At 29.6% G+C, this 27,478-nt stretch overlaps 1 protein-coding gene across 1 annotated transcript in view; it reads right to left on the bottom strand.

Annotated features, from left to right (window-relative positions):
• The window catches only part of LOC106459084 (zinc transporter 1-like), a 42,417-nt gene extending 15,148 nt beyond the window's left edge, over positions 1 to 27,269 (bottom strand). The window contains exons 1-7 of the mRNA XM_013918668.2: positions 26,735 to 27,269; positions 18,533 to 19,071; positions 10,690 to 10,912; positions 8,572 to 8,739; positions 7,733 to 7,874; positions 7,445 to 7,488; positions 6,809 to 6,891 (exon numbers count right to left, since the gene is read on the bottom strand). Coding sequence (XP_013774122.1) covers positions 6,809 to 6,891; positions 7,445 to 7,488; positions 7,733 to 7,874; positions 8,572 to 8,739; positions 10,690 to 10,912; positions 18,533 to 18,709 — 837 coding nt within the window. The 5' untranslated portion in view covers positions 18,710 to 19,071; positions 26,735 to 27,269. The remainder of the gene's footprint in view (positions 1 to 6,808; positions 6,892 to 7,444; positions 7,489 to 7,732; positions 7,875 to 8,571; positions 8,740 to 10,689; positions 10,913 to 18,532; positions 19,072 to 26,734) is intronic.
• Between the last annotated feature and the right edge of the window lie 209 nt (positions 27,270 to 27,478).

The raw sequence follows: 27,478 nt of genomic DNA, 5'->3' as shown, positions 1-27,478 counted from the left end.
CTTTTGTAAGGGAAAATAATTATATGGTTAATTCAAATTACTCTCATTTAAATGATGGAGACTGGATATAAAGTGTACCTGCTTTGATAGCTGTATATGTAAACCACAAGGTAAACCCATGATTAAAACATTAGAAGCTATAATCACATATATTATATAGTGCTGAACAACATTTATATGAAATCAGTTTTTCACCTTATATTTCTTTTTAATGAGTAAGGAAATAATTTTTCACCAATCATTTGTATACATGTATCTAAATACTAATAGAATTTTTTACAAAAACCATGGATGTTGTTGATACAAAGCAATTTTTCTTCTTTCTATAATGACGAGGCTTACATGAGGATTATAGTAATAGTAATTACATTACAGGCAAACAAAACATTATATTGCACACCAGCTCATACCATTTCAAGTGTCATAGTACAAGATTAATTATGTCTAAAATACCTTGACAATTTTGGTCACATTATTTAAAGTATATTGAATTGTTGGAGAGGGTTCCAGGTCAAAAGGTTTGGGATAAGTCTAGAGGCTTCTCCAATATTTAGTGCTTTATTTCTGCAGGTGTGAATGTACAAGTTTTGAATATTGCATGCCTGTAATATGTGAACTGCATATACAGGTCTGAAAATAAGTTTTGTAACTGAAAGCAGTAGGCCTGAAAATGTGATTTTTAGTTTACTTTGTAGCAAAACAAGATTATATTGTGATATCCTAAGTCACCTGTTTCAATGGCTTTGAAGTTATGCAGCAAAACTGCAACATAAATTCACCACTATGTTCTACCCAAGGAATAAACACTGCTGCCACAGTGTGGAAGTCAGTGAAAATTTTAAACCTACGGTAAGTCATCCAAAACCATAGCCCCACTAGAAATTTAATGAAACACTTTTTTTTGGGTATTACACCGAATGTACTGAAATATAAAATAACTAAATACAGATAAGAATAAACTTTTACCTTAAATTAACTATATTGTGCAAATAACCATCTTAAAAATTATTATTAGTACATATTTTAGGACTATGTATTTTGCAATAAAAGCACATATGCAGTACATGTGCATACACTTCTGAAATATACAATTTCATAATTATCCAAAAGAGAGAAAGAAAAAAACCCTATCCTGACTAGTAAGCACCTTTCAGATATATAAGGCTCAATAGTATTTAAATCTCAAAATTGAAGTAATAATTTTAACTCTTTATATCCACAATTTTGAACTCAAAAACATGTTAGAGTCAATATTTTGCCATTAACATCCATTTTAATGTAATTTGCAAAGAAAAAGTTCCATTTCTCATTTTAGCATAGCTCCAGAGTCTTGCCTATAAACAACTTATTCATAAATTTTTAAACCCATCCAAAAGTATAGATTTATATTGTTATAAAAAACAAACTATCATCCCTCAAAAATATAATACTTCATGTTTTATTTTTCACACGATTTTCTTTTTCTGTTAACGGCTTTATTAGAACAACCCTTCATTGCCACCCCTTTCATGATTTTGCAGCATTCTGTCTAATAAATTTTAATAAAGCTCAGCTTTGAAAATAGCTAGGGCTAATGCTAAACAATCTTAGATAGAAAGTATAATGTAACTACTTTAGTGAACAGTAAATAGTGGTTTTAGTAGTAATTTGTGGCTCTTGAGATACTGGCTGTCCAGAGTTCCTGCAGGAATGAGCAAATGAATCTGATGGGAAGCTTACAACACTTGGAAACAAACCAAAGACCTGGGGATTTTTTAAAATGGCTACTATGCTAAGTTATATCTGTTTGAAAGATACAGAAATTTTCTTCTATGACAAAAATCAAGTCAACTTATTTAGCAAATATGATAAGCAGTAGTAAAACTTTCAGATGACTCAAATTCTTATCTGTTGAATATTATTGTTAGATTTATTGTATTCAAATAGAGCACACAGGTATAATAAGTTACTATATACTGAAAACAAACTACATTTATTAGATATAAATTAATCTCAGCCACAAACGTTTTTAAGATTTTAGTAATTTATATTTCAATCTAAAACAATGCAACACACTGAAACAAAAAAAAACATATGCATTATTAATCCTCGTAATTAATGCTCCTCTTGTTACTTACAGATCATTCTCTGTAGCCAACTTAGTTACAGTTCAAGTCACTTATTTTTAAAAAACTATTTCAATTCCTTGAACAAATACAGAGGGTTGAGTACCTTATATTAACCCTTTCCAGCCTCTTATTTTAGGCATACATAGGGACAAAACTACATCACAACTTGAAAATTATTAGTGATGTATCTCCTCATACTGTCTCCAAAATGAAATTATAACTGAAATGTCCAGATATTAAATATTCTTTAGTTGCAAGTTTTATTACTTATTTGGATGAAGAAGATAGGAAATAAATAAATAACAAGTCAAAACTGCTAGCCCTAATTTTCGATATTTTCTCCTATTGTAATTATTACTGAGATGGTACAAGTCGTTAAATTTCCTGTCTGTGCAGATACAACTCGTCAATGGATGAAACTAAACTGCAAATCTGGTAACTATGCATTCATTTGAGGTTTACTTTTTTGCTCATATAGTTTGAAAACAGCATATATTTTTGAAGTTGGAGATACCAAGAACTGCAAAATTTAAGTTTTTAAATCTGATAAAAGTGTAATTATACCATCTGAAACCTGAAATTTTATTTCTCGCAATCTATTTGTTGCAGAGCTCCATTACTTCCTCGTATAGATACACAAAAATTTAAAAAGGCAAAATGTCTTATTATATTTCAAGTTGCCTTGTCAATTACACATGCCCTGCAATGGTTTTATTGTCTTGAAACTTTTAAGTGTTCTAAAGTAATTCCCATACACTAAATCCAATAATGATATCCATTTTATCACGTACAAATTTTTCACAAAATGTCATAATGCAATACATAAAAGAAAGACCACAACATGTAGTTTTGAGATTAAAAAATGTAGATTTCACAAAAAACAAATCAGGATGAATGAGGATGCATACATGTATTTGTTTGACATCTAAGTTCTTCACTTTTCTTCAATTTGTTTGTATTTTTGTTAACAAACATAATAATAAAAAATTTTCATTACATTAAACAAAATAATAATTTGATCTAAGTAAAATTCTTCCCAATTTGTACAATATCCTTACGCGATAGAAAAAATAATTAACATTACTTTCGAAATCTGCATAGCTGAATTATGGAAAATTTCTTATTAAAACCAAAACAACTTTTATGAAGTTTAAGTTCACAGGCCTGTGTTATTAATGGTTTTCTATTTTTATAAGGCATGGAAAGGTAATAAATTAACTTAATGACTTTTACTCTTTGTTCATTTTAATGAAGAATAGTCTTGGCAGTTAATTTTCTTTTTTACACAAACCCATAAGTTTTGAAACTTCAAAGCCATGTTTCAAGCTCAGTATTGTCTTTTGCCCTCAGGCAAAGGTAAAAATGCAATATATTTTTTTAACATACATTATCTAATTTAATAAAAGAACGACATAGGTAAGTTTCATTTATATAGTGAGATAAACACTGTCTATTTATATTAGTATTAGTACCTAATTATTTACACCATTTCTTTCAACCAAGGGGCCTAGCATATGATGTCACTAGGCCTACTATGGTACATGCATGAAAACTGGCTTTCAAGTTAACTGTTACATAGGTCATGCATTGTGGCTTAGTAAATAGTCATTAGGGTTTTTATTGTATTATAATTAATAAATTAACCAAAATACCATATATATATATATATATATATATATATATATATATTTTAAAAGGTGCCATAGCTATCAGGTCACATATGTCTGTTTCAAATATGGTGACTTGTGCGAGTTAATTTTTAGCAATGTATGGTCAAGAGTGGCATTACAATTACTACTGGGATTAAAACAATTTTGAATATGCAAACTAAAAAGTCACATGACTATCACAAACAGTTGTGGCAGAATACAATATATCAGAATTACATTTTGACATTGTTTGGTATTTTGTAGGTAGTGTGATGTCATCAAAAACTGATCACTTTTTGGAAAGGTATGTACCAGCCCTTTTGGATACAAAATACTTATACACTCAGACCACAAAGATGCATTCAGAGAAGGAGCTTAGAATTTCCTAAATGAGGATATTCCTTATATTTAATGGCATTTGAAAGCAATGGAATATGAATAAACTTCAGGACCATCCAGAAAAAGAAGTGAAACAAGTCTGACTTCAGCCATGATCTCTGTCTGGAAAAGTGACAAAGTTATTACCATGAAATATCAATTCAATCATTGCATATCTCAAGCAGCTGGAGAATGAAGTGTGTATTCATGCTATTCTATAAAAAGAAATACCTGTTAAGTTACAGGATGTAGTCCCTATGGATTTCCAAGATCAAAATGTTAAAACAGGTGTTGGGAAAATGTCGTCTTCATACACTAGATAGATTATGAAAAGTAAGCAGGTAGAAGAGGAGTGCTTTGGACATTACAACCTTAATATGGAGTCTTTTGCAATGGAAACTACACTGTACAACTATTGTCAAGATGGATGGTCATCAGATATATTTCAAATGTAATGATGCAGTGAGGTTCCAAAATCATTAAGATACATTAGACTCAAACTCTAGATATTACTTCAAACTGTTCTAACTTTTTCAAGTCTGGATGGGTGTGGTCAATCTCAAGGGTAAAACTGCACCACTGAACTTAAAGAAATAATAGAAAAATAAACTTTAATTATTTTCCCACATATATAAAGGCAAAATGAAACTTTAGCATTGAGATTTATTCAATAAAAAAATATTTATTTCATTTTATACATACAAATTTTTAAAATTGCATATTTTGATTTTGGGTTGATTTAGCATATTCTCAATGAAATTACTAGCAGATGAGATTTTCCTAATTTTTTTTTTCTTAGCATAATATGGCACTCATAGCCCCCTAGGAAGAAAGACAAAATAGTTTTGAATAAAACAGCACTAATTTGTTCATATGACTTCAGTAAAAGTGTAGTTTTATAAATTTTTAGCAAATCACTATTTGTCAATTTTAGTTGTTTCGGTGTGATGTAATTCATAAACTCAAAGGCTACTGCTCCAAACACTTCATGAAATTCTTTTTCTATTTTTCTATTCTATTGTAAAAAAGTTACAAAGGTTTTTCAGTTCAAATGATTCTCTTAGAGACTGGAACAATGATAAAAAGTTTAGCTTGGTGACATGTTGCCAGAAGAAAAGGTGTTTATGTTGTTGTTTTTTTGAGTTTACAGAAAGCATATTATATCATTTTATATTTCATTTAAATTATGATGTTGAAGAATGCTGGGAAAATTAATGTTTTTTTGTGGAATAAAATGAAAAGGGCTTAGTTAAATCATTAAATGCTTCATTTTAGTAACAAAAAGACCACTGAGTTAAGCCTTGTTTGCATTAGGTTTTATCAGCCTAACCACTTAAATGGCAAAGAAAACCATCAAAAGAAAAATGTAAAATATATATATAAATGAGGTGGGTTTAAAACTTATTATGCACATTAAATGAAACCTCCTGATTAAAAAATTCAAAAACAAAGTTGTCTTGCTTATAATTTTGGTATGGTAAAAAGTTATTTACTGCACAACAGTAACTATAAACACAGTAAACTGTTTGCACTGTTTTTAGAATCAAAACAAATATAAGATTTAGATATTTATAAAATAAAAACTTTATATAAAAGTTTTAAAAGAATACAGAATGACATATCAGTAATTAAAATACACAACAAAGATAAGCATTTTTAATTGTTTTTTAAAAGAACATATCACAATGAAATCTTTTCAAAATTTCAAAGTTGAAAGCTCATAAAAATATGATATTTTATTTGCAGAAGTTACATAATCTACTTAAAATAACTCTTAAGTTTCAAACTACTTTATCCTGTAATTTTCTATAATAGTTTTCTCAATATTCTTTTGTTTTAGACATTGAAGAACCAACTCAACCTGATGAAATAACTATGGCAAATACACTGATGTTACTGGAATGCAATTAAAAATACTAAACATTAAGTTTCACATTTTCAGTCCTACACATCTAGTTAGAAACAAAAGCAGTATAAATAATATGCTGACTATAATCAAATTTGAAGTTACAAAAGCTAGGAAAATATTTTGCCAAGTTTTTATTGTGACTACCACTTTCACAATTCAAAGTTAACAATATTTGATCAATTAAAAGCTAGAATCTAATCAAGTTTCCAAGTCAAACAAATTTTACTAATTTTAGTCAACTAAAAAAAAATTCACAGTTGGAATCCTAAGTACACTTAAAACATTTGTTCAAATTGCAGCATTTCATTTATGCATTTTAAAGCTGTGGTATAAATAAGTGCTAGTTTTGTTCATTAACTTTGTTACTAGTTCTTATCGTATTATGACCAAGTTAATAGTCTCATTCAATTTTGCTCAGTATTAAGTATATTTTTTTTATAAATATCTGTTCAATAACATAAATGATCACAGATGTTATAAAGAATAATTGAAAAATTATTCTTGTTACTCATTTAACCTTCACAACAGACTTAACACCCCTTTCACAAATGGCATCTTGTAAAACTCCCAAAGAATAAATTTTTATTGCTTTCTTGAATTAATGTGATTTAATGAAATTTTTCAGTTTTTAAAAGTAAGAACAAATAGGCATCAAGTACCTTACAGCAAAACCTAATGATCTACTGTTTAAATGCCATCTTTCATATTAATTAACACACATACACTAAGGGAGACAGCAACATCAGAAAAATGCTTATACTAACCTCTTGTAGCAACTTCTTTTGAAGATAATCTACCTGTATATGTGTTGGAACTGTCTGAAGTAAAATCAGGGCTGATTCCACCACTGCATAAGTAAAAAAAAACACAAAAAACAGTGATATTCTTCAAGTCATAGAACTTCATTTCAGATTTCTTTGCCTTTTTGTGTATATATGTATATAAACTACAATGTACAGGTACTGTATTGCTGGAGTGCATGTATTTTAATACCTCATACATATGTATTTATTCCAGGATTTTATTCTTGAAAGCATAGTTAAGGTTAATTAGTACAGACATGATTTATTACTGATGCACCTCGAAATTATTTCAACAGTGACAAGCTTTACTGGGATCTTAGTTGCAAAAGATTCTTACTTCGAAAAAAAAATTCATGCTGCTTATATATGCCTTACAAAGAATGTCTACATCATTTAAAAAATTTAATAAATTCTACAGAATTGAGCTGGTTAAGGTTAAATTAAACAGAACCCTTATAGAAAATTCAAGTTCATTTCTAGTTAAGTTTATTGTCAATATTTTAATCCCTTGCATAATTTAGAATCAATAAAGAAGTATAAAATGAGAAGAATAGGGAAATACTGAGATAAAAAATGTTACCAAGAGACTTAACTTACACAGAGGCCAGGTAGATCTCATTATTAGGCAAACCATCACCACACTGTAAGAAACATGGGGGTGAAAATTAACATTACCTGCACTAACTGCATTATTTATGAAAAACTTATTTTCTACAAGGAAGAAAAGCTTAGTGCCTTAAATGAATAATGGTAAATATAATAAAATTAATCTTGAAAACCAAATTTTTCATCAAAAACAATAAATGGTTTAATTGACTTGTATGCAAGTTAAAAAAAATTTCAATTTTATTGTAGAGAAAAATGAAGAAATGTATACCATTTTACCTCAAGCCAGGGTCTACATAAAATCGATATTCCCACGAGGTTAACCACATTATTAGAGCACTAATAATAACAATAACTGATCCTAAAGCATCAGCTAAGACGTGAAGAAACACTCCCCTCATGTTCATTTGGCTGCTGCTGGCTGGAAGATATCAATTGTTAATATTTCTTTATAAGTTGCAGTAACATCATGATTATAAGTTTATGATAAAAATAAATAAATAATAACAAAAAAAAAACAGTTGCAGTAACATCAGAATCATGTGTTTATAATAATAGTTGATAAATATATAATAACAATATTAAAAAGATGATTGAACACAATTTTGGAGAGATTTTAATATAAAACTAAGAAAAAAAATATTCCATTTATATTGTAAAACTCCAATATACTGAAGCGCCATGTTTTTGAATTAATTACTATGTTTGGAATAATGTTTTCTTTTGTGAGACTATGTAATATGTATTTATTACTTTGACACTACTCTGTTACACTTTTAGAAGTTAAGGATATCTGAAAAACAACTTACAGTTTAAGTAAAAACACAAATGAAAATTACAATAATAGTTTAAGTGAATGATAATGAAATGATATTTCTTCTTGGTTCTTTCTTCATTTGTTTAAACAAGTAAGCCCCTGTTTAACTGCATCACAGATATGTAGTTTTCTTAAAGGTCGACTGATGCACAATTTTTTGTGATAACATTTAATCATGCATGCATTCCTCAATGTAACTTATTTAACTTCTGAATCTACTAAAAAATGTAAAAGTACGTTATTTACTGATCAACTATGGTTTGGAAACACACATCTATGTAAAACTATCTTCACCACTTACGGATATTTGACTTCTTATTGTCTTGATCATGATGTAAGCTAGATGGAGAATGAGAAGGAAATCTGTAGTTGCCATGATTATCATTGATGTCTTCTTCTGCCATAACTTCTTCTATTGTTGGAAGACTATGGTGATGTCCTCGACTATGACTATGTCCATGGCCATGATCTACAGCAAAAAAAATTTTGCTTCAGTAATGCCAATACACGTATATCCTGTATGAAAACCACTTCATTATATTTTGTTTAGCTAGAAAAAGATTAACAATACTAATATTGGAAAGACAAAATGACTATGAAAATTTCTCATCACTCAAATAAATAAAAAGACACAAGTACTATTTATATAATGTTATCTTCTTTACATATCATACTCAAGATTGTACAAGCACAAGCATATGATAACTTAACATACAAATGCACCTAATAAAGCAAAACATTTACTTAAATTAACTTGGTTTGTGATTTATAAAACTTTCAAACAAACTAGGTTAGTGATTATAAAAAAAATTAAAAAAACACTAAGCTTTCTCTTAAACAGATACACTGCAAAAAAAAGTTACTTAGGGTTTTAGAACAATGAGGATCACATGATGCACTGTGCCTCATCTACTTAGATTAATTCTATGTTATCATGTAAGTACAGCATACAGTGAAACCTTAAAATCCAAATGAATTTGTAACAAATTAACTTGCCCAGATTATTGAGGCATCTGGATGGTTGAATCAATCACTCTGAATACAATGGACAGTATTCATTCTTTCGCAATGGGCTCATGTATTTTACACGACCTAGTAATCACCATGTAAGTAACTTATAAAGGTATACATACTATAACTCTTGAAAGTACCTCCTTATTATGAAGGTCATTCTCAGAAAAACTGTTCTTAATATAGTACCCATTGGTTAGTATAGGTGTTCTATGGTCAGTAATTATTACCAAGTTTCCTGTTCTGAAAGACTCCTACTTAGCTTGTGTAGTCATGTACAGATTATAGAAATATGAATATACAGATTGAATACATTTCTCTTTGTGAAGATTTGTCTATAAGAAAAATCATCTTGATATCCAGACAAATGAGGGTTCACTGTATATGTAGAGCTTTTCATAACTCCTCCCTCTCAAATAAAAAAACAAAGTTTTTGGATGATGATATAGCTTTAATGATTTGGAACCTATGATAAAAAAAAAGTGGTGCTTCTGATAAATGCCTGTAAACCCAATCGTTTAACAAATTCAAAGATTATATGATATGGTAAGAATAGTAGCTTTACCCAAATTTTAATTATCACAAATACAAACAAACAGTAATATATGTGGCACTGAACTTAATCTCCTTGGCTAAAATATCTCTCATTGTAAGTAATAAACAGTTATTAATTTACATTTATTATAGACTTAGCAGGTGTACAGTAAGAGTTCTCGATTCTATTTATGTAGAACATTTTTAAAATAAGATGTGCAAATATATGCATATATTAACAAAAACATTTTAAACTTTTTCTGACCATTTTCTTACATACAATCACTACTGTTAATTTTGTCATATGTATATTGCACAACAAGATCAGTATAAAATAATACTTCAAAAATGGGAACTGAAAATTGTGCCTTTTTCTACAAATATTCTCAAAAATGTGCAAAAGCTGAATGCAAGCTTAAAGTTTAGAATACATGTGCAAAAATGTTAAAGATTTGTTTCTTTCACAGTAAATACAGGTAGTTTCTTAATTTTGCAGAGAAAAAACTTGCAAATAAAGTTTTTACACTGTACGCGTGCAAGTATTAAAAGTGGGCAATAGCTATCTTATGATAACCATTACACTGAAAACTCAAAAACTTATTCTAATTAATGGCACAAAGTTATGAGATTATTATAAAATACGTAGTTATAAGTTCAATGCTGAAAGCTGGAGAAACAATGAAAACTAACAGGCCCACCATTTGCGACAAACAACATGAAAGGAGCAAATTAAGAGAAATGGTTAGGAGCTGTATTTTAAATTATAATAAAATCCATATTATTTTAAATAAGTTAGTTTAATTAGTTTCTCACTAACTTTGCATAAACAATATATATGATGAAGTTGGTTACAAAATAATTAATTTCAACTTACGATGGAAAAGGAATAATCCAATAACATTCACAAGTAGCCCTGAGACACCAACATATAAAATTAACAAGGGATCATGGATCTCTTCTGGTTCATAAAATCGTTTCAAAGATTCCACTAAAATTGAAAAGCACAAGGCAACTAGGAAAACAGCATTCACAAGTGCTCCTAAAACCTCTGCTCTTGCCCATCCAAATGTATTCTTTGACCATTTCTTTGGAGACATCTATATCAATATTAAAAAAAAAGAAAAAAAAGGAAATAAAATTAAAATTTTTACTACACTATCATTCAAAATTATGGGTATGCTTATAATCACTTTTATTCCTATGTACTTAATTTGAAACACTCAGATCAGTGGTTTCCAAATTGTGTATCATGACACACTAATGTATCACAGCAAGTTGTTAGGGGTATTGCGAGTTTTACCAAACGAAATATAATTAAGAGCATAAAAAAAACTCCACAAAAAATATTGCACGTGGCAGCAGGAGTGTCGTATAGATCAAAGTAATTGGGTTAGGGTGTCATCAGCAAAAAAAGTTTGGAAACCACCAACTCAGATACATTTTATGCATATACATAAAAATTACTTTCACCACATATATATTCTAAATAAGCTTAATTTGGTAAAAATGAGTAAATTATGTAAATGAAAATTTTTTTTAAATTAGTTATTTAAAAAGTGTTTGTTCTCATTATAAAAAGAATCATTTCAAATTCTATTTCAAATGTTTTTTATTATTATTTAAAAGATGTGTACATGTACATGCATAAAGAAACATGTATAACATGAAAAGCAAATAATTTTTTTTTTCTATATAGATCCTACAATTAGGTTGGAAATTCATTTGTAAAATGTACTTTAATACAAATATCCTGTCCTGTGGGCAATTTAATGTGATGTATGGCTGTCAAGATGTATTTCAGTATGTAAACAGGTATTAACTAAATTTGCATATTAGTAATATCCAATAATAATAGCATATACAAATAAGAAAATGACAGCTGTTATTTTAAATAAATGAAAAAAACAATGATTAAATACTAATGTTTAATTATCATGAATAAGCAATGTATGCTAGCCTAGAAATATCCAGAACTAGGGAAGATCTAATATCTAAGCAAAATAAATCGTACCCATGTTTAATTGTATTTTAACTGATGATGCAACTTGAATGTAAAATTAGTCAAAAATCACACTTGAAGTAAAGTATCTATCAAACATTATATTTGAGTAATATGGTTCATGTATATTTGATTTATGTGACTTGATTTCATTCAGAATAAACAATAACAAAATATACTATTTTGTAGGAGCAATTGAAACAAAGATTTATACTATATTACACACATATACATAAAAATATTTTAACCCTTTCAAGATGGGTCATGGGTGAAAGGCCATGTCATCTCGTTTGTTGACTCGCATTCAAAATTTTACTGAACTACTATTTCACGAACTTATGTCAGTAAGTTTGGTATCAAACTGTAGATTATAATTCAAATTTTAGTTACATATTGCTCAATTTCTTAATTTAAAAGCAAATATCAAAAAACAGACAAACATCAATTTTTGTGGGTCACATGGTATGTTGAATGCAGCACTGGTTCAAATTAGATGTATGTGAAGTCAAAATACTAAATATTTAGTTTTGTACAATTTAGAAATTGAAATTATGTATTTTGACAGCTAGACTATAATCTCTTATCTTATCTTTTCAATTTGCTAAGTTATTGCTCATGTAATAAATCAAACATAGTGGCACCCCACCCACCTCTTTCCATTTTTGGAAATGCTCCCTTATATACACTTACTTCTATATATTAACATGAATAACCAATCAGAAGTTCAGAATGTCCCCATTTTCTTTCTTTCTTTTGAGCCAAAAAAGAAGGTAAAAGGTTGTACTGAAAAGGCATGCAAACAAAACTCAGAAAAACAAAGATGACTTGATAGTATGCTTCTCTTGAAAACTGAGGTTTAATAGATTAAATTTGAGGATCAATTAACTAACTGGCTAGTGACCAGGATGTAGACAAACCCAATGGGTGGGGATCTATAGATAACAAGGAAGGACTAGTTTCCCAAGACAAGCCACATACACACACACACATACAGTCACAATTTTCAAATTTGTGAAGGATATTTTAAAAGTAAGCAACTTTATTATGGAAAGGAAACCTTAAAAATAATTTAGGTTCTAATAAACTTGAATAAATATTATGTTTAAATTATTTAAAGCTTATCTACATAAGGGACGTTAACATTTTTTACACCCCAAAAACCTTAGGTGAGGGCTTGCTGCTTTAAATAACGCATATGAACTCTGAGAAAGAACCAATACAGGAATCTAGAGATAATAAAAATAAAACTGAAAAAGAAAAGAAAATATGATTGAACTCTTGAAACAGTAGGGGATTAATAGATAGCAAATGGAAAAATTGGAGATATAATGCAAGATAGGCCAAGAAGAAAACAACTTGAAGGCAAAACAATGTGGTAAAACATAACATTATTACAGATTACATGTAAAATGAAAGTAGTTTTTCCTATGCAATACAGATGCATGTACTCACTCACACATCCAATGTGTAAAATAGAAGTAAATGTCCTAACTGTCTAGAATAATTGAATTTGAAGTCAACATCTGTTCTGTAACTTCAAGACATTTTATATAAGAATGTACAAACTAAAAATTTATATCATTGACAACTGAGAAGTAAAACTGATTAGTTGTTGTAGTATTTTAGTTTGCCTTGGATCATTATGATCAGCAAAATATGAACCATACCTAACTTAAAATGGACTTGCTGATAAAAATGTACATGTGATTTGGCATTGAAAGAACCTTCTTTACAAAAAAACTTGTGGTTAATGATCATTAAGAACAAAATGTTTATTTCTAACATTCAAAAGACAGGTTTGGCATATTTTAACAGTTCATCTTCTTGTCAAACCAGTTATGAATGTTTTCAAGGTTATCTTATGTCTAGTTTACAAAATTTCCAATAGAAGTTTGGAAAAACAGAACTGAATAAGATGCTTGCAATAAAAAAATGCATAATTACAGAGTACTAAAATTTCTTTGAATATCGTCATTAATAGTAGTCATAGAAAATAAAAAATATATTAGATTGATAATGAAAAATATGAAACTAAAATATTAACTGTTTTTAACTAAAATATTATACAAAGGGTTGTATCATAAAGCTGGTACTTTTAGTAAAAAATACAAAAGCATTTATTAAAATGTACTTAAAAATGTCATGAGTTTTACTTGAATACACTTTTTTTGGCCAAGTTTATGCATGATCACAAACTCTGCCTCGTATGGTTTTCAAACTTCTAGTATAAATTCTTATACAATAATCATAATTATTATAGAGAAACCTTTTTATTTTAAAAAAAGGTTAAAGACATTCTGAATCCATAGATCAATACCAATACACTTCAGTTAACAGTACCAGCAGTATATCTGAATATATGACCTGCTTCTGTACAGTCTAAAGGAAAGATAATATTTTGTTCTATCAACTGAGGTTAACAATACTCTTACTTTGCCTAAACCACTTTTAAATCAAAATCACAATTATAATTTTATTATTACCTGAATACTAATATTTATTAATATAATTAGAATTATAATAGTTGTTTTAGCTTCTTTTGCTATATGTTGTCTTTTGTTATTAATGTGGACCTTAAAAGCAAGTTAGTGATTCTGAGAGGGAGATGTTCTCTTTCAAACACACAATGTATATAAGTGCAGTGATTTCAAAAGCATAGATAAAGATTGTCTGTATTTACATTACTTTCAACTTTGATCATATCATGCTCAAGTAATGCATATACACTGAGATGATATACCTGTACATAGAAACAGTCCCTCCCTTCACTAATAACATGTACTAATGTGTATGCCTATAGTCAAAATAAAAGAATAACATTTATCCTGGATAATTGCAGAAACTACAGAAGTAAAAAAAGATCCTCAAGTATACTGTAAGGATGCTGTAATATTCACTAAACTAAGCAACACAATGATAAACCTTTTTTCAAGTCATACAGTACCATTAGCACTTACAATTACAAATGTATGCTTATAACACCAGCCATTAAATTTTAAAGTTTTTATTAAAATAAAATTAATATAGATCAAGCATATAGAAAAAAAACTGACAAACCTATTTTTTGTATGAGCACATGTATAAATAACTAATTTGTAGGAGCTTTCGAAATCAAAGCTATTTATACAGACTAACCTCAGCTTATTTCTATTATAAATCATATAAATACATACATTAATGTCCAAAATATAAATTACTGAGCATAATTAACCACCACTTTCTGGAATAATTGTAGGTTGTGTATGTTAAGAGTAAAGAACTAAAATCTTCAATGATTATTTTAGGAGTAGGTCTGGTTCATTGTGAGTGAGAAAGAACAGGACAACTTCACTCACAGTTATTACCAGCTTGGTATTTTAATGAATTACAGGTATTTTACACTCTTAACATGAATGGTTTGGTTATAAAAAAGAAAGAAAGAAGTGATGTATACAAGTTAATGCATGTAAATACCCTGCTATACACAATAATAATTAATAATATTTGTATTAATGATGCAAACTAATGGATTAAAATGTGAAAAATTAAAACTACTTACAAGTACAAAGTCTATGTAGAATAAAGTGCCAGGCATTAAAGTAAAAAAAACAAACAAAGATATTTAACCAAATCATTTAGTCAGGAAAAAACTAAAAATAAGAACATGTACACATAGAAATTACATGTACAGTTTTAATTAATTAATGCTTTAAAGACATTCTTAATGAAAAATAATATGAATACCTAGCAAAATAATACTCTATATCTCTTGATAGAAAATCAGACAAATCTAAACAAAATTCAGACACAAAAAGAAGAAAAGACTGAATGAAAGAGACTGGGGAAGAAAGAAAATATTCCACTGACTTAATTGAAGTGAAGAGGTAAAAATAATAAATTGACAAAAAAATACATGTCTTTTTCCTACCACAGAACGTATCACTTTTACTTTATAATGCATAACTGAGAAATTATGATTTTACCCGGCATTTAAATATGTGTAGTGCACAAGTTTTAACCACTTCATAAAAGGTGACTTGCAATTTCAATTTTGAGTTTCAAGGCCAACTCTTGAAAAAAAACAACAAAAAAACTCTACTACAAAGTCATTCCTTTTTCAATATATAATGACTTTCTAGTAAATTTGAAATTTATATCAAACTGAGAGTTTAAAAGTTAAAGCATAGGAGGTGGAAACTACCCTTTGTCAATTACAAATGAAAAAAAGTATTTTCAAACTACACAACTACATTAAGATGTTCAAAGACTAAAAAAGGAATTTTTAGAAGATTAGTTGAGTTGTAGCCAATGGAGTGGGTTGAGTAAGATATAGTTTCCCATTACTTAATATACAATTTTGAAATTTATATAAAAACTTCAAAATATATTGCTTTAATGGTTCAACAAGAATATTAAAAATAAATAGAATTTGAGAAACTTTAGATTTCTAAACTTAATAACAACTACAAAATACATTAAAAATAATAAAAGTCTCTGATGCCATAAGGTGAGATAAACAAATTACTGATATTTAAGGACTGAACTTCTACTGACCCACATTCAGTTATCAAGTATTCTTATGAACAGATAACAAGGCTTTTAATTTAATGTTACCACTTAAAATGATATTGAAGCAATGCCATAAAGAAAAATCAACAAAAGTTCCTGCTGCACTCATGATCATTCTACAAAACTCACTAAGCTGTCACAGCCATACCATATAACTAAAAAAATATTTCATTTCAAATGTATGTTTATTGACATAAAAATCACTGTTGTTACAGATAAAGAAACATTTCTCCTAACTCTCTTGCATTTTGACAGTCTTGAAATCCCATTACCAAACAGTTTTCTATGTATGTATTTAAATAAATGTTAAGCTCAACATCATACAACATCTGCGTCAATGATATCCTGTTCCCTTCCTTAAACCATAGACTTGCTTCTCAATATGCGACATTTAAGGTCCAAATACTACTCAATGCAGTATCAGATTGGTGCAACAAGTGCCATGTAGCCCTCAACCCATCCAAATCCCAAACTATATAGCCTTTTTTTTAAAAAAAATAAATAAAAGCAGGAAAAGCTTTGCAACCTCTAGTTAAACCTTAACAATTCAGGCACTGAACAGGTATAATATTCAGTGCCTGATCAGTGAAAGTACTTAGGGTACTTCCATTTTTTCCCCACAGCAAAAATATTTTCATTGGATCTTAAGATCTCCACTCTAAGAAGGACCACTCCACCTCATATTCTATATTCAAAATTTACATTACATTTTTATCTATTAATTCAACCAAAGCTATTTAATTTTTTGCCATCAATTTTAATAAATTGAAGCAAATTTCACAGTTACTATCTTCGCTAGTTTTAAATGTATTCATCCCCTATCAAGAATTAATTAATCAATCACTTCAGACCCTAATTATCACTCTTATTTATACAATTTGTGTCAACTTTGAACTGGGTATCCTTGGTACAGTCTTTGTTCCTTCAATCTTCACACCTGCTTCATCTTCATCAACAGCCACCTTTTATATTGAAGCCTTCATATACAGCAAGAAGTCTTCTTCAGTTTCAGTATCAACTTCTTTTTCTTTCAACAAACTTCTTCTTTTCTGTCTCCAACTCCCCACTTCTTGGTTTATCCCTGACGTTTATTACGAGGTGTCAGCTCTCCTTGTTTACCTTATTCATCAACCATGCTTGTGAATCAATCTTTCATGCTTCAACAATATTAAGCTCCAAATTATTTCCTCAAAGTGCTCAAAAATCTTAAAACTTATTTTCTTTGCAGCCTTGTTAGTTGTTCAACTAAAGTTTTCGCGAGCGGGGTGAATTACAGTTTCTGACCACCCCTGGTTACCTTTCAGGACCTAGCTAAAGGTTTTCAAACCAAAATACCCAGCAAGAAAGTTTATATGTACACACACCTCTTGTTAGGCATGATAGGCTATACATGCTGAATACACTGTACATCAGTGAAGCTAGCACACGTATTTTAGCTAAACATTCGTTGCACAGGCATTCATAGTGGTCATATTTGTGAACTGTACATGACTGACAAGTGTACGTAAATTTGGGAAGGTCCATTCATGATTTGTCATAAGTTATGCTTGGTTAAGAAATGATCAGATCAATTTATGTGGAGTCAAGCTATTAATGACTTTTGATTTTAAGGGGTCACGCGGGTTACCTAGGGGCCCACAGACTCCTGGGCCCCCACTAATTTTGAGCCCTATAGTTCCTTATGATTTTAAATTAAAAGCATGTAAAATTAGCATTTCAAATCAATTTTTGTGCCCAAGAGACTTTTCATTCAATACCAGCACTCATCAGTTGGGCACATTTGCAGATAAGGATCTATTAAAAATGCTATTTTACATGCTGTAACAGTCTGCTTTCAAATCTGTAATGAACTTGTTATGAATAACTACAAAAACAAAACATCTATATCCTAGTGTGGTTTTAATCACCATTATTAAGCCAAATGGTTCCTTTGCTTTGTTGGTTTTTAAGGTTTAAAATCATAGTATTGATATATATATATATATAACCACTTTATTTTATCTTTTTATAAACAGAGATAAACAAATGATTAGTCACAACTTTGGCATCTATGAAAAGGTTTATGTACCATATCCTGGATGGAATACATAGTACAAACAATTACAATAAATTGTAGTTATCTTACATGACAGTATTAATTAATCAAGAATATTCAAGTAGATTGGCTTACCTTAACAGAGAGAAAAGCGATGACTAGGGCTATTACATCAGATAGCATGTGAAAGGAATCAGCCACTAGAGCCATAGAATTGGTAACATAACCAACAACAATTTCCACCAGAAAAAAGTTTGCAGTGAGGCTGAACATGCTAATAAGGCGGCATTTTTTCCCAGTATATCTTCCCATTTTTATAAATTATGTATCTTTTGTAAGAGGTCACAAAATAGGCTGTTTTAAACTTAATTTTGATTATTAAATTATAAAGACAGGCATCTCATGTGAATTATCATTCTTTTTCAAATGACTGACTTAAGCATTTACTATCTTATGTTTTGATGACGTGCACAAATACTATGCAGAATTTTAACAATATTAAACATGGCTTGATCAAACAAAAATAAATTTCTTGCTAAATCTAAGGTTTTTTGTTGCTATCTTTCGCCAAAACAATAGTTCAAGGAGATAGTAAAATATTCTAATGTTTCAGCATGTTTTTCAATGTTCTGATTTAGAAGTAAGGATATTTGTAGATTTCCTTTTCCAAGCACCTGTAAATATCAAAAAAACAAAATGTATTTAATAAATGAAGTTAACTATAAAAACCACTCATAAAACTGTATACATTTCAAGATACTTCATATTGTGTAACTATGTACATCTTTAAAAAACATCATTGCCACTTATGGGTGTTTATTATTTAATGAAATATCTCAATATGTCTGAAGAAGTCCATAACAATGGTTAAATTTCACTCCAAACCACTGGTGCATTGCTGATCAACATTAGTGAACACTGACAGATTAAAAACAACAACAAGCTCTCTGTGAAATACCTGTAGTGATACAAAGTTAGATTTTCAATTTCTTTTTCTTTTCATAAAGTTGTTAATTTACATATTGAATCTCTCTGAAAACACAATAATAAAATGAGATTAAATTTTATCGAAATATATAATTAATTTGAAAGTAACTAACAAAATATCAGAATAAGAACTAAAAAAAAATCACCCATTTTAGGAAGGAAACGTAGCTGCATATCTTTTAGCATTCCTCACTGTAGCAGGGTTTACACTGTCATTTGCCAAATCACCAAAATAAATAAATATATATAAACACACATACACACAAAATCTGGAGACAATACCTGTCAGTACATTTCCCAAAATGAAACAAGTATTTCTTAAATAATATTTATAAATATTTATAAAAATAATTTATTCAGTCTCGAAAAAAAAAGAAAAAGAAGCTCAGAGAGTCACTGAGTATGCATGTATTTTCCTATACTTCTATAAATTCCAGAGTATTATAGTTAACTATTAAGGTAGTGGGATAATATAAGCATGTTCAAAGTATGTATGTTGAAAACAAACTACATGTCTAAGGAATGTTTAGGATAAAGAAGAATGTACTTCTGTTATTGTTTTTGATAGGTGTCTAAGGACTGGAACTTGAAATAATATAAAAAACACTCAACACAAGGAGTTATTGTGTGCAATATATACTGTAATTAAAATATAAACAACAAATAAAGCAAATAAATAAAAAATCTAGCAAATTAATACTGTTGAAAAGGATCAAATTTCAATGACTGCAACACTTCAGGAAGTGTGTCAGAAGTGTAAAATTTAATTTAGTTGCCCCTTTTCAAATATCAATCACCAAGTTTTAAAATAAAAAAATAAAAAGCCAAAATGACTATGATGCATATCAGCTTTGAATAAGAAATTACCATATATGTAGAATGGAAAATTTTCAAACTATCATTAAGATCTTAGGTGTTGCTGGCTGTGATGAGGATGCTGCTGCTTTACAAAAAGAATTAAATTATATGGCGAGTTAAACAAATAAATAGAAAATGGCTTTTGATTATAATAAATACAATGTAATGGATGTGGGCTATCATAATTAAATCACAAGTACAATTTGATGGGAATCACCTTAACAGTTTCATGGAAGAAAAGGACCTTGGAGCGTTGGTTGATCAGTTTCTTAAGCCATCCAAGCAGTGTGCTGTTGTTGCTACTAGTGATGGGGAAAATGCAATTTTAGGTTCAATTTATAGAAATACTGAATAAAAATCTAAAGAGGCTACAATTCCTTTGTACAAATTACTGGTCAGGTTTCATATGAAGTATTGGGTTCAGTTTTGGGCTCCTTATCTTAAGAATGACATTGAATTGTTGGAAAAGGTTCAAAAGAGGGCTACTATGATGAAACCAGGGAGTAAAGTTTGTCATACAAGGACAGGTTAAGATATCTGAAACTATCTGATTGAGGTGTTTAAGATTGTTAAGGTAAGTGATAGTGTTCATGCATCATCTTTTTTTATACTTAATAGTGAGAATGGTAGGGCAAGGAAACATAAATATAAATTTTGATGGAATAGGGTAGGAGTCATCTTCAGCTAAAACGATTTTACTTTTTTTAACAAGGCAGTTGGCCTTTAAAATTGAATACCATGAGATGTGAAACGCAGTAAACGTAAGATGTCTAAGGGAAAGCTTGATAAATATCCATACGATAAGGGCTAGCTTTGAGTATTTTGTTTAGTTTAGTGGATGTAACAGCCTCAATAGACCAACAGTCCTTTTATTGTTGTTTTAAAAATGTTACGTTATGTAGCCCAATGTTGTCCCATCAAATATCATGATATTAACCACTGAACCACACATACATACAAAATAGATATCAGAATACAAAAGTAAAGATAGTATAATAGATGTGAACAGTGAGCTGGTGTAAACAGAGAAAGATAAATACAAATGACTTTGAATCAAGAATAAGGGCAGAAATGGCTCTTTGTATTTGTATTGTATAGAATACACGAAACCAATTTTCTTTGGCTATTGATAATTTTATTGTGTATATTACACATATGAAAACCAAAATGTACATGCAACACTTTGCATCATTTGGTGAAGAATATTCAACAGAACAGTACGACAGAATATGTAGTAGATACACTGCATTGTAACTCATCTGCTGGTATATGTAAAGTCATTAGTTATTGCACCATCATGTACAGCTTTATACTGTTTATGTCACACATGTTATATGCAATATATTCTCAATTTAGCACAACTGGAACATTTACATGCTGTGTGTGAATGTGCTAGTATAGTATCTTCTTGGCTGCACCGATACATAGACATTTTTCAGATTAGAGGAATGAAAGTACAATAGTTGGATTTTTTAAGAGGTTTGTTTTTTAGATTTTTGCTGTTCTTTAATTATGTCAATGATTTTGATAGGTTATATATTTTCAAATTGGTAATAATAATAATATTCACAAATGTATTAAGAAGCTTGGAAAAGCTAACTCTGCTGGATATGTTTTTCTTATTCTAAAGGAAACTTGACAGCTTAGTGAGTAATTCTCAATGGAAAAATGTGTTTCAGTAGAGACAAATGTAAAGGTGGGTTTAAAATCTTACTTTTCCTCAAGCAGTGTGTGTACTGGAATGATTAACCAGTTCCTTATTGTAAGTGTGTTATGTTAAAGTTATGCATTTAGGATATAGCAATTTAAGTTGGACTTACTTAATTGCAAGGCTTGATAATACTTTGGCCTGTGTATCCTTACATTTTGTAACAGTATAATGTCATAATAAAATCTAAAAATTGTGAAAACAACACTTTTGGCATTGCATTAAATAACCTTAAAGACTCTCTGTTGTTTCGTACAGATGAAAAAAAATTACTTTGACACATTGTGAACTAACATTTTTATCAATGAAAAAAATCATTCGGAAAACAAAACAAGAACAACACCTGCAAAATCATTATCTTATAACTCTAAGTGTTGTTAAATACCACCCAAAACAGTGTGTTAATTTAAAAAAAAAAGCTCAAAAACTCATAGTTTGTAAGTCCAGATGTTGTCCAGTGTTACACAAATGAAGTAATAAAACAAATATATAGTATTTACATTTATTAGTTTAAGAAACTACTTTTTTTTCACTTGTTTAATCAGACAAGTAAGAGTTCAAAAGTATTTGTCCGAGCAAGGCTTTCATGTCTTAAGCACTGCCACAATTCAAAATATGGACCATACGGTCTTTTAGAGTATTCCTTATGCACCTACACTCAAGAAAAGCAAGAACAACAAAAAATTATTATTTTACAGGAAATCAATTTCCTCTCGAACTCTTTTAAAGTTCTGGCCTTCACTGCTGCCAACAGCAATTCATAAGTCAATCATACAATTAGAAAGCTAAAGTATCCTTAATTGAAGTCTAGTTTATCTGTTACAGATCTTAAACTTCTGTCCTTTTATTCTATTGTTTTCAGAATACAGTATAAACTGTAATGAACTAAAACAAAATGCCAATACAATCAGGGTCAAACAAAAAGCAACTTATTAAACTAAGAACAATAGAAATCCATAATAAAACTTTCAAACAATTGGAATTAAAGTGTTATCACTTACAAAAAAAAAAGAAAAAGAAAAACAGTAAATCCATGCCTAGCCAGGACTCTGATACAAATGTTAATAAATAATACAACATAAATATCAATGTTATTAATTTCAATACATAAAGGAATTAGGTAAAAAAACCAGAATAAAAAACATAATTCAAAAATCAAACCACTTCTCAGGATGAACAACAATATCAAGCAACACTCAACAATAATTCATTCTAACTATACCTTGTGAACTTGTTTAAGATCAAGGAAAGGTTTTTATTTACTGGTTATATCTCATGTGACTAGCTAACTTACATAATTTTTCACAACATTAATATCTGTACATCACTGCAAGGGAAAGCTTGTATCAGTATCACTTACTCAAATTCAATGTACTTTAGATAAGCGAGTTATCATTTTAATATAACTAAAAATTCATAGGTGAACTAAATGATAGAAGGATTAATAAATGAACAGTAAACAAAACCATTTTGAAATAAAAGTAGAATTCACTAACTCACAAAAGGAATAGGAACCCTCTATTTTATTCATTGCTGATTTAATCTTATAAACTTATTTATCACCTCTCACTTTTCTTTTCTCAAAGATCTTAACATATTCCTTTAAGATAACCCTTCCATCCCTATGATCATCCTAACAGCTCTCCTCTGAATGATTTCCAATAAGCTAATATCCTTTCTTAGACCAAAACAGTACATAATATTTCAAGTGAGGTTTAACTAGTAATTTGTGTAGAGATAGTAACTGTACCTCTTATTAGTAATCAATGTCTGTAGATACACCCTAAAATTCTAGTAACTTTACTACTAGCAATAGAGCGCTACTTCAGTATCTTGACTGACTTATCCACCAATATATCAAGATCCTTTTCTTTATTCATGGTATTCTGTGAGTTACCATTTATATTATACATGTCAGCCTAAATGTATTACCTTGCATTCACTGTACTTTTCGTAGGTCATTAACTACATATTTGTCAAATTCACCTATTATTCCCAGTCATTCTTTAATACCTGAACCTCATCAATACAGCTGGAAATACCCAAGGTTCTGATATCTTTTGCAAACTTTACTAATTATGCTCCAAGTAATATCATTAACATAAATAAATAAACAAAAGTAAAGGCCCAAACACCGATCCCCAAGGTACTCCAATAGCAACATGAGTCAATATAACTAGACATTATTAATGAAACTTACTTCCTAATTTTCAAAAAGCCAATTTGAGGCCGTAAGACAACATTTATCACTAGTAAATTTGAATACTGAGTAAAAGATGATGTGAGAAATTTGAAATAATAAATAATTTTTAATTTAAGATGAGCATGTTTCTAGAAAGAGGAACAGAACAACAGGAAAGATCAAATCTATTGTCTTACTAAACATGAAAGGAGAATGTCAGCAATGAAGAAGACAGATCAATATTCTGTCAAAATACGTAGCATGTTCAACCATCAATAATACTTTTCCTTATGCTTATAAATTGTTGTTTGCTTACCTATTATTACTCAAGAATGCCATAAGTTTAAGAAGTTTAAATAGTTTGAAGTTTAACCTAAATATAGGAAATCTAGGGATTTGGTTAAAGTTAAAATATGTTAAAAAAAAATGGTAAAATAAGTTTTATAATTAGGAATGGGTCCTTAAAGGATGCTGAGGACAAGTAATTTTTTTCATCCAAGACTATGAGATGGCCAAGCTTTTAAATGATTCTTCAAGAGAAGACACTAATAACATTCCTCATCCTGAAGATTATATAGGAAATATTGGAATTGACTTGAATCATGAAGATATTAAAATCTTGGTTGCAGTTAAAAAGATCAATATTAAAAATTTATCAAACACCATGGACAGCCGTTTTCCACAAGTTTTTAAGCATGTCAAAAATCAAATATGCGAGCCTCTACTATTTTGTAGTTCAACAGTGGACATATACCTGAGAATTTGAGAATTGTTAATGCTACTTCTATTTCTGAAAAGAGCAATAAGAAATACCCTGGAAAATATAGGGCAGTTGGGTTTTATTTTTTTAGTGTTCAAAATTTTAGACTGATGAAAGGAGTATTACAAAATTATTTAGTGAAATTGTCATATCTGAAAGATAATGCACATTCAGCCTTACTAATCTGTTTTTTTTTCTTTTGAGGATATTACTTCTTATCTCAACAATAGTGTGTATGTACTTGAGTTTTTAAGGTGTTTTTGATAAAATGCTACACAAGCGATAACTTAAGAAAATCACATACTTACTACATGGTGGAAAGACTAGTTAATTCGACTGTAGGGTGGCTATATGGGAGAAAACAAAAGGTTGTTATACTGGATCCTTGGTACTAGCGGATACCTCAGTTGTCAGAGTTTACACCTTTGTTATTGAGATATTACAGAACTACTTGGATCAATTGGAAAACTGTAAATATTTAGCAAATGACTTTTAATTATTGCAAGTGCAAGGTAATACATCTGGGTTACCACATTTTGATTATAAGTTTAACATAACACTTAAGAGATAACATCAGAGCTGTCCACCCATTCCAAAAAAAAAAGAGGAGGGGCTACTCAATAGGGTGATTTAAGAAAAAGATCCTGACATATTGGTGGATAAGTCAGTCAAGCCATTAAAGCAGTGTTCTACTGCTACTTAGTGAAGCTAATAATTTTAAGATGTATTTACAGGTATACTGATTACAAGTCATTTACAGCATTTATCTCACCATACATATAACATTTGGAATACTGGGAACAGATTTGGTTTCCATCTCTAAGAAAGGATACCAGAAAGGGTTCAGAAGAGGGCTAACAGAATGATTCCTGGGATGGAAGGGTTATCTTACAAGAATAGATTAAGGTCTCTCATTTTCTCTTGAGAAAAAAAAGGAAAGAGGTAATTTTATATAATTCTTTCAAGATCATCCAGGGGATCAATAGTATAAAGGCATCTGTTTTCTTTGTGGTATATTCTGAAGATAATAGAATGAAAACAGGTTTCCAAACTGTGGGTCACTGAGTTGCAGCAACAGCCAATAGGTCATGATACAGATGATGATCACAGCTAGACCTACTTTAGTTGTGGATTTAAAAGCTTTGACAATTGCCCTGTGAATGAGTTGGTTGTTGGTTTGTTTTGGGTGTGGTAGAGGGCCATGTAAATTTTTTATTTTTCAAAATGGGGTCACGTATGAAAATCAGCTTCCAAAACACTGCTCTACATTATAACAACTTTTTGCTTTCCCCCATACAATCACCTTACATCCAATTAACTTGTCTTTTCACAACAGTCGGCTAATCTTTTGTGTAGTACCTTATCAAAGGCTTTCTGGAGATCTAAATACACCAAGTCTACATTCTTTCCACCATCCAAATTCCAGATAACAAGTAACAACAACAACAAAAAAAAGATAGATTACTATGTAATATTATGATAATTTTGCCAATAACTAGTATCACTATCAAAAGTAAATTTATATAGGCTCAGTAACATTGCAAATGTAAATGAACTTGGTCTTGACTTAAGTGAGTAGAATTTTAAAGTTTAACTATAATTTGGAATGCAAGTTAACTAATTTAGTAATTAAGCAATTTGCCAAGTTATAACTTTAATCTAATAATACTAATATTATTAATATTAAATTAATTAGGCCTGCACTAGGTCAGTTTACAGTTTTATTTGATAAAACAATAAACCAGTATTATTATTATTAACAGTAATATATTTTTAATACTACTAGTATTAAGTTTTTGTAATCCTTATGTATTATTAGAAAAATATTTGATGAAAACAAACCTCATCATTGACGTCATGAAGCTGAAGGCTAAGTGAAACTGAATGGCTTTTTTCACAAAAGTTTCTTCTTTGAATTCACCAAAGGCAATATTAAATTAAATGCATATAAAACCTAATGAACACTGTGCTGTAGCTGTGTAGGATATCCCTATAACTTAAATAACTGAGTAACGTTACAAACTAAGGATTTACGAGTCTTTTTACACCGAGCTATACACTATTAGTATTAGTAATACAGTACACTATACAGTTTCAGTCTTAACCTGTCTTTAAGTTAATGCGTTTAGTTTTTAACTTTAAATTTCGTCTTCAGCCTTTAAGCTATATGCTTTACGGAACAAACAAAAGTAAAATTACATTATAAACGTTAAGTTATTTTTGCCTAAATTTTAAAGAAGTCTAAAACAGTATTGTCCAAAACCTTAGAATCGTGATTCGCCTTAGAAAGCCTGTCGGTATCAAGAATAACTAGTACTAACACTGATGATCACAACACACAGCAAATACGCCTAACCATAAACAAGTTATTTCTAAGGTTTTTGAGGGTATTGCAAATTTTGCGCTCAACACCACCACTTTATTGCACTCGGCACAAGATTATTTTCGCACTGGGACTTGCCTTTGTCCTGTATGTCTCTAGCTAGCGCTTTTGTTTATGTTGAAGAAATTCGCAGAACAAGAGAAAAAAGAAGAAAGTGTGTCGCAAGTAGTAGAAACATGCAGTTACAGTTTTTCTGCATATAT

This window comes from Limulus polyphemus, unplaced genomic scaffold (genome assembly GCF_000517525.1).
Source record: "Limulus polyphemus unplaced genomic scaffold, Limulus_polyphemus-2.1.2 Scaffold556, whole genome shotgun sequence".
NCBI lineage: Eukaryota > Metazoa > Arthropoda > Merostomata > Xiphosura > Limulidae > Limulus > Limulus polyphemus.
This window is presented reverse-complemented; position numbering and strand designations above follow the sequence as displayed.